This window comes from Triticum dicoccoides, chromosome 2A (assembly GCF_002162155.2).
Source record: "Triticum dicoccoides isolate Atlit2015 ecotype Zavitan chromosome 2A, WEW_v2.0, whole genome shotgun sequence".
Taxonomy (NCBI): domain Eukaryota; kingdom Viridiplantae; phylum Streptophyta; class Magnoliopsida; order Poales; family Poaceae; genus Triticum; species Triticum dicoccoides.
The window spans coordinates 522,592,194-522,601,325 of record NC_041382.1 but is presented as its reverse complement, the minus strand read 5'-3'; the positions used below and the strand labels follow the sequence as shown (position 1 = coordinate 522,601,325).

The following is a 9,132-nucleotide window of genomic DNA, read 5'->3' as shown; positions in this document are numbered from 1 at the left end:
ATGCCTACACGAGGTCACCTTGTCACAAGGGGTTGCCACCGTGCGAAAGAGTGGAAATGGTGATGCTCAGCTCGAGATCTACTGCTCCGCACTGCCCTCACGCCGTATAGAATTCTGTGGAGTTATTTTTTTCGAATCAAAAGAGCCATTTATTTAGTAAAACAATCACAATCACAATCGCCATCACCAACCAATCCAATCTGTTCAGCTTACTACATTGTGCAATAAGGAGTACAGCGGTAGTTGGAAAGCACGGCACCCGTCCTTTTCTGCTCGCTGTTTGAGTGCGTCCTTTGTATTCATCTCCAGGTAGCCTCGCATAAATAAGCCAAGCAAGATCAAAACTAGAGCCGACACATGGTGTACCGTCCTCAAGTTTCAGCCTCGCTACACTCTCGTTGTGTTTTCAACGAGTATAGCCTGCAAATGTGTCGGTGCGTGCTGCAAAGCAACAACCACGTTCCTCTCAACTGATTCTTATTCTTTAATACAGTAATTCCATAACACCTCATATATATAGTATTCCACCAGCCAAGGGGTAGTAAACTGATCTGCCTGCCTTTATACTGGCAATGAATTTGTACAAATGGAAATTGGGTATCAAGAATGAAATTCTACGAGATGGGGCTATTGAGCTGATGGATCGCCATGTTGTACAACAACAGAGCTCTAACTTTTCTTTGACGTAGTATAACGTATTGCAATTGCTATGCTTGCAAGAATGTCGTCTGACTCCAACAACTTGTGCAGCCATCTACTGTAATTCGCCTACTGGCGCCTCGTTCAGCCATAGGTAATGGATGAACTCGTACAGCTTTGCACTCACACTCACCTGCTCCAAGTCAAGAAGATTTAAGTTACGACTCTCTTTTTGTGAAAGACCAAAGTTACGACTCAAGTGATATGGTAAGAAACAAACAAATGTAAATAAATGAAGATTTCAAAATCACAACCTTGTAAGGTGTCGGATTTAGCCGTCTGATGTGATCCGGTCGAAGTTTTTCGAGCTGTTGCATACAGCGGCTTCTGATCTTCAGCAGCGGGGGCAACTCTGCTCTAGGTTTATCTGCACACAACACAGATGTACACATATAATTCATGTTTAATCCACTGACAATACTACTACGGTCCACAGTTTAACAGGCTTGTTCCACTTTTGCAATCACCAGCTCCAGTGTCCCCGTTTTCTCCACCGTGCATGGAAGCACGTCTTTGCATTAAGAAGCAGGCACTAATCCAAATAGCTAGCCTTCCACCACTCAGGGTTGGACGATGCAAAAAAGGTGGTTGATCTTTCTACATCAAGTCTAGGAAAATATCAACACCACAGAGCACTAGAAAATACTACTAACTGGTTCAGGTGAGCCTTTCATGCCACCTCCTTTCTTTTTAACAGATTTCGTGATTTGAATGGCTGTTATGCAACAAAACAACCCCATCGTATAGTGATCCTGATTACTCGTTCGGCAACCACTTTACAAATTAGCCAACGTATAGTTATCCCAATTACTCGTTCGGCAACCACTTTCTGAATTAGCCAACGTATAGTGATCCTAATTACTCGTTCAGCAACCACTTTCCGAATTAGCCATGGTGGACAAAGTTGCTGCAAGAAATAACTAGTTCCGGGCATGTTAGGAGTAGTGGGAGTGTGGCTGGGGTGTTGTCCAGTTGGACGTCAAGTGTGGCAAGGCTGCCCCTGGTATTCTGTTGCCTGTTGTTGGATGCATGAGTGCAGGCAAGCCAACTGCAGTTGCCTTGTTGTTTTATTTCAGGGGTAACCTGAATGCGGACTTTGTGAGTTTGGCCGATTCCATTACAAGACCCAGCATATCCTCTATAGTGAATTGCAGAGCTCCTGCCTTTTGAGGTTTTTCGAAGAAAACTCATCGCTGTAAATGATAAGAGGTCCATACCTGAACTCCCAGGCCAGTAGCAATGTAGCAGCTCCTCAACATGCTGGGGGACAACATAAGCCCTCTTGGATTCAAGGAACGGATGGCGGCAAAGAATTCTCTCTCCTGCCTGGAATATTTCAAAGATGTGAAGTCCAGTTAAAAATAAATAAGAACAAGACACTATAGATGAAGTCAACAAAGGATATGAAAGGTGAAGACAGTCGCATGACAACAATGTGAAGCATATGATCGACTCAGTATACTCCATTCTAAGGTAGATTATGATTGACAATAGTATGACAAGTATAGAACCTCACATCTGAATAGAGAACACGCGTGCATTGTTACCTTTGGTGATGGTTCACTTTCACGTATCATGATGTCTACCAACGGATAGCCTTCTTTTCCATACAATCTGAAACACCGCTTTTTGCATGGAATAGAGACCTGCAACATAACATGACACCATCATTAAGTATCAGGGAAGTAAAATTATGCAAATCTTTTTCAGGGTGTAAACAGCAAACATACTTTTGCCACATCCTCAGAAAGTTTGATACGAGGTCTACTATTGATCTCAACTAGCTTAAAGACACATCCAAGAGCAGCTTGGGAATAACACGTTACAAGATAAGTTCCGATTCCAAAGGCATCAACTTCATGACCCTGTAAAGAAGATAAAAATTTGTAACCCCATAGGCATATGAAAATAAAATAAAGAAAAATTATGTAGTTCATGATCATTAGCGCCACAGAACTACACACAGACGCATATAACATCATAAGTACATGACACGAAGTTCTTGATGTATTGTCATCTCACTTCATTGTAAAGTTGTGTACAATGCAAGGTGCTTAAGAGAGAGGTGTAAGAGAACTTGTCGTCAAGTCACTCAATAATGAGACAGCATTTTACCTGCTTGTTCAGAGCATCAATTGTTTCCTCATTCAGGTCATTGCTAGCAGTAATGATCATCTTCCCGAAACCAGGTATATTGAATTCCTTTTCTATTGCATGAAAAACTTTTCGAGTTTCAATAGACAGATAGGCTAGATCACCAGAGTCTAATCTGATACCAGATGCCTTGTACCTACAAAAGAAATATATATATTTATCCAAACTGATTGTTTCAATGATTTTTTTACCAAAACAATGACCACATGATTAAGTAATTTATAACATTTTCCATGACTAAAAAAACAGAACATTAAAGACCAAAACAAATACTCCCTCCATCCCATAATGTAAGATATTTTTTGACACTAGTGTAGTGCCAAAAAATGTATTACATTATTGGACGGAGGGAGTAGATGTCATCTTTAGATTATAACAGCACGAGGGGATCCAGAGTACTGGGATATTATGGATTATTTTGCAAGTACACGTGAATCTGACAGAAACTTGTTTGGGAGGGCTTAAGCATATAATCAGAAAGTTGTTGTAAGATTAAACCACTCCTAAATTTGATATCACTGGGATGGAGTTTCTGATAAACTTTAGCTTCATTTGTAATTTCTTGGATAAGGGATTTTCTGAATTTTGCTACTCTAAAGGGCAGCCCAGTGAACTTAGCTCCCGCTTGCGCAGGGTCCGACCACTTTGGGTCTTTTGTACGTGAGCCTTTGCCTACATTAGCTACTCTATTATGTACAAACTTCCAAGATATGCCAAGCTCCAATACTGATAACCCAATGCACATGGAATAGGTGTCCAAGAATAGGTTTGACATACCCTAAGTCATGGAGTGCTAGAGCTACCGCACAGAAATTTGGAATCCCACTTCGCATAACCTAAAAAGAAAAAAAAATGTGAGATTGTGCTCCAGATAATGCAGGGATAGCATAAATAAACTAATAATATACTCCCTCCGTTTCAAATTACTCGTCGGAGAAATGGATGTATCTAGAACTAAAATACATGTAGATACATCTATACCTGCGACAAGTAATTCGGAACGGAGGGAGTACATGTTACAGGTGAAGAATGCAAATGGTATAAGAAGGAGAATGGGTCATGTACGTACACTTGCATGGTCATCATTTGTTAGACAACACAAAACAAGGATAAAGTTGTAGTGCAAACATCAATACATAGTTGACTACACCTTCCTGGAGTAAAGCCAGACTGATGTCCTAACTTCGAGCTAAGCTTAGAAGCAAGAGCTCCCGGCTTAAAAAAAGTCGACATTCTAAGAATTCTTGAAATAAATCACACATATACAAGAAGTATTGAAGCATGTATCCGCCAATTTTGATGCCAAAACATGCATTCTGGTGCTCTGTGGAGATTGGATAAAGAATAAATCCCCTACATAAAAGGTTCCTGAACACAAAATTGGCATATTTTCTCACGAAAATTTGCATACTATAATACCGTATGCACATGCATGGATTTTTTTTCACATCTTTTTATATTTAAAAATGTGAAACACACTTTTCAATTTTCGTGAACTAATGGGTGCAGGTGACCTCAGATGCAACAAATCAATCCAAATAACAGCGCTGACATCCTAACCATGTCTAAGTTGGATAAACTTCTATTTTAAAATACAAGAGCCAGACAGCTCAGAGATATAACAGAGCCTAGTAATTTTTAAGAAAATACCAACAAAGGAGCTTGAGAAGAGCAATGCAAAACCCTATTATGTGCTAAGTTTCAGGCCTCATTCAGACATGAATAACAGCAGAACAACAAGGGAAAAAGTTGCAGGCTGCAATAAGTTAACAGCTCACATCATATGTGTCCACCAGTGCTAGAAAGCTGCTTGGAAAAGCCAACGCATATGATGCAAATGCAGCCAGCTCACTTTGATTTGTATCGCCAAATACATTACGTAATGAATCTGCTGCCTGAAATCAACAAGTAACATAAGAATGCTGCAACAAGCGAAAACTGCACAGCAAAGTTCTGCAATTGTACCTGAATCTTGCAAAGCCACTCTTTCACTAAACTAACAAAATCCTTGCAGATTTTTGAACCATCTTTGTTCCTTAGGGTTCTGTCTGGGATCTCATCAAGGCTCTGGAAGATTTAAAGCAATTGCCAAATCAGCCATCGATGAAAATAACAATGGATGCCAGAAAAAAGAACTTTCAGAATGCCAGAGATATGTAAGGATGATTTCTAAAGATGCAAATGCAAGGGCCGGTACCAAATGTTGCGGACATTGCACATAAGTGTATACGAGAGAATATGTTCAAAAAATGATTTGTATCTGTATGTTTGAAATATTGTACCATGTTAATTAGCAAGCAAAGACACCAATTGTCCACAAAAATGCAAACTAGCAAGGAGAATGATAAAAAGTACTAGTATGCTAGGAAAATAGAAAAATAATATGCACATGCAGATGCAGGTTATGTAAAAAAATAAAGATTGAACAATATCCATCATTGAATGAACTAGATGGTCACCAGGATCATAATTTGAGTGCTAGTGTGATGAGACAACAAATATTCAAACTTCAATGCTGATACGACATGGGGCTCAGCAACCAATGTAGTGAAGAATTGTTTGACTAATGAAACTACATGATGAACAGATGCACGGTAAGGTTCCAATGATATCACATTATTGCATATGTAATAGCTTTTGTTCATCAATAACAGGAATTGTATTTTACTAACCATATATGAGCTGACATAAGCATGAGAATGTGTTCCACGGAGTGGTATGCCAAATAGATGTCCTGCCAATACATTACTGCAAGAGAATAAAATTAACCAATGGTGCACTATAGCAACACTAACATTTTTGGGAGATAAAAGGTTTAAGGAGAAAAAGAGAAGCGAAACGATACAAGGAAATAGAGCACAGATATGATCTTCCATTGATGTGAAAGAACTCACCTGGTTGCATCAAAGCCTCCCATAAAACAATACTTTGAAGCACTTATTGCGCCATCAGGCCCCTGCAAACATAAATCCAAAGCTACAATTCAGATTTCACATGTGGAAATACCTAATATTTGTACTCCCTCCATCCGGAAAAACTTGTCCCTCAAATGGATGTATGTAGCACCAAGTTAGTGCTAGATACATCCATTTGAGGAATAAGCTTGGGACAGGTTTTCTCGGACGGAGGGAGTATAAATTAAAGCTGAAATAATGGTGCAGAAAGGATAGAAGATCATCACACCTGCGCTCGTCTTAAACCAAATTCCATTAGAACCTTTGACTTTCCAGCAACATGACGGTGCCGCGCAGCATTCGTGGTTACCAAAGAGGCATAATTGATGAGATTTACAAATGGAGTCTCAAGTAGTTGAACCACCTAATGATTTTATAACAAGAGTAAGTTGCTATAGCAAAAATTCAAGTTTTAGTTAATGCTCAGAACTAAAGTTTGTGACTGACATTATTACGCATAACAGCTAGTTAGGGGCTTTGTACTTACAGCAACTGGACCCTCAACTCTCATCAAGGGCACTTTTGGAAAGACTACTGAGCCCTCAGGAGTGGAGTACACTTCCACATCAGAGCAATCAATTCCCCGGAGATAATCAAAGAATGCATCCTAGAAATTGCAATTATATCAGTAAATAAGTGTTTCTCAGATCAAATAACCAAATGAGTGTTACATATATGCATACTAAAAGTTGGGTGAAGAATAGCTTATACAAGAAACAACACGCTAAGTTTTTGCCTCCGTTTCAAAAAAAGAAAGACACGCTAAGTTTGAAGTTAAACTTTCTTACATCTAGCATTTGAGTTGGACCTATTGTAGCCCATGCTAATCAGCCTGCCAATACACAGGACCAACCAAAAGGTATATTCATAACCTAGCAGCTAATCTAAGAACCTATTTTACCATTTGAAGAAAGAAAGAATATTGTATATAATACATGTATACGGTGTCCAGATGATACCTCACACATTGGCATTACTGACTGCAGGAAAGAAATCTCATCTTCCGTGAACTTAAAGTTTGCAATGAATTTAATACATTCTTCAAGACCAGCAAAAACAGTAAACTCTCCACCAAATGGATTTTTCCTGAAGTACAGGTCAAACCTGCAAAATGAAAAGGAACAAAATCAGCATGCAATTGAGTACGTCTGGGTTGTTAGCTGAAATTTTAGGCCCATATTAACTGAAATTGATTCAACAGACATCAAAGCACACCATGTGAGCCCATTTGGATAAAGCAAACGACACAGGCATATATATGACCATACAAACATAGAGAAAATAACTTCACTAACTTTTCTCTTTTAACTCAATTTTCATATATTTTTGGGTAGTTTCTGAGTTTTAGTGTCATGTTGTTCAAAGCTATATACAGAAGTGCCTCTCTCCCCAAATATTCTGCCAATGACAAAATTACATAGACTTTTCTCTTCTTGTAACTTCCCCAAGTCCAAAAACAGTCACTTTCCCCTTCTCAAAAAATTGAAAATTGGCATAACATACCACCCCCGTCCCTCCTCTCGCAAGAATAGTAAATATGAAACCCAAGAACCAATAGTCTCTTTGTTTACTCAAGTACCAAAGTCCGTTGTTCATTCAACCACATCACATCATTAATGTCCACATCCATTTGTTTCCTCTGCACAAGGAGTACATTATACCACCATTTAGAAAATACTCCATGTTCACACTGAAAATTCTAGTTCATTCAACCTTGTGACATCATTCAGATGTCCCTATGCATTTGTTTCCTCTGCACCCGGAGTAAATCATATCACCAATTAGAAAATATTGATCAACACTAAAAGTTCTAGACAGCCCACAATGACATACTCCCTCCATCTCACAATATAAGATCGTTTTTCAAGCTATGTTAGCTTGAAAAACGATTTTATATTATGGGACAGAGGGAGTAATAAATAGATGTGCCTATATGTTAGAATCCACACATGAGGTGCTACATACTAAAACAACAATGGAGGAAAAAAATCCTAAAAGAAACTCCAGTCCAATTTTGTTAACACAAGAACACCTGGACCCACATGAAAGCAATGGCAAGCCCAGTCAATAAACGACAGTTGAACTCACAATTTTGACAATATAAAGAGATTAATTAAACAATGCACATTGAGAAGGGCTTTCCAAAGTAATGCATAGCGGAACAATCAAGAACCAACCAAAAAATGCCACTTCAGCTGTTTATTTTTCGAAAATAGGATAGCCCCAGACTTCGCAGCCACACACAGCAAGAGTGAAAATTCGAAAAAAATAAAGTAAAACCAGCGCACAGCATTTTTTTAGTTACTGACAAGGAAAATGATCAAAACTACAGGCAAGACGGCTTCCGAGAGCAAAACCAGAGTACCAGTTAGCCAATCAAGGAACTACCAAATAATAAAACATCAAAGCGCAAAACTGCGCTGTGTTAACCAATAACTATATACCAAATAATGACAGAATTGCACGAGAACAAAAACCAAACTACCGCATAGATTGAAACCAAACTATTCGCCACAGCAATGACAGAATTGCAGGAACAATCCAAGTATGACCCAAAAAATCAGACCTCTCGCCAATTCATTCCCCCGAACCTAACCCGGAACCAACCAACTCACCAACTGGCACCAGATCACACCACCCGTCGATCCAAATCCAATCGGCACAACCGAACCAGAGCTACGCGAAGCGGAGAACACGAGGCAGAGGCGAGGGGTGCTTACACGGCATGGTCGGCGTGCTTGCCGGCCTTCCAGTAGGCGTAGGCCATGGAAAACTGGTACTGATCGGTGAGCAGCGCCGTGGCCATGGGGTTCGTGGGCGGCCCCACCTGCGCCCTCGCCGCCGCCGCAAGGGAACCATTGGCGCCGGCGCCCACGCTAGGCGCCGTCGCCTCCATCCTTGGGCTCTGGAGAGCAAAGGCTTCCGCTAGGGTTCTCTGGGCTGTGGCGTGGGAAGCTTGGAGGGGAGGGGAGGCGGGAGGAGGACAATTGGAGGCCGGGAGGGGAAGGAGGAGGTGGAGGAGGAGACGCCAGGGGCCGATTTGGAATTTGGAAGTTTGGCTGGAAGCAGGCAACGTATTTATAATAGGGGTGGTAAGTTTCACAGGTGTACCATTGGAAGTTGGTAATGTCATATATGCCCTCACAAGCTTGATGATTTGTAAAATCAATTTTCATCAGCTTTGTTTTGCTCTTATTCCCAAGTATTTCGTCGATTTTAGCTCAGTTGCGCTACTAAAAATTGTTTCAAAACAGACTAAGAAAAATCTAGTTTTGAATTAAGGGTCGCAGTTTTGAACTAAGATCAGTTTTGAATTAAGATCTTA

General features: G+C 40.1%; 1 protein-coding gene across 1 annotated transcript; it reads right to left on the bottom strand.

The window, feature by feature from the left end:
- Window positions 1-442: 442 nt before the first annotated feature.
- On the bottom strand, window positions 443-8,840 carry LOC119355159 (nicotinate phosphoribosyltransferase 2-like). The gene is made up of 15 exons (XM_037621937.1): window positions 8,528-8,840; window positions 6,767-6,911; window positions 6,295-6,414; window positions 6,037-6,171; window positions 5,748-5,809; window positions 5,526-5,601; window positions 4,819-4,920; window positions 4,632-4,748; window positions 3,631-3,689; window positions 2,815-2,989; window positions 2,430-2,564; window positions 2,247-2,345; window positions 1,917-2,025; window positions 954-1,066; window positions 443-832 (listed from the first exon to the last, which is right to left on the bottom strand). Exons 1-15 carry the CDS (start codon window positions 8,701-8,703, stop codon window positions 755-757), a joined length of 1,701 nt encoding a protein of 566 aa, XP_037477834.1. The 5' UTR covers window positions 8,704-8,840; the 3' UTR covers window positions 443-754.
- Between the last annotated feature and the right edge of the window lie 292 nt (window positions 8,841-9,132).

What these genes read in the sequence shown, in the direction of transcription:
- LOC119355159 (XM_037621937.1), bottom strand. Translation starts at nt 8,703, where the DNA reads ATGGAGGCGACGGCGCCTAGCGTGGGCGCCGGCGCCAATGGTTCCCTT. An exon ending in GGAGGCTTTGATGCAACCAG is followed by an intron (nt 5,602 to 5,747) that starts GTGAGTTCTTTC and finishes ATTCTCTTGCAG; the next exon opens with TAATGTATTGGCAGGACATC. An exon ending in CTTATGTCAGCTCATATATG is followed by an intron (nt 4,921 to 5,525) that starts GTTAGTAAAATA and finishes TAAATCTTCCAG; the next exon opens with AGCCTTGATGAGATCCCAGA.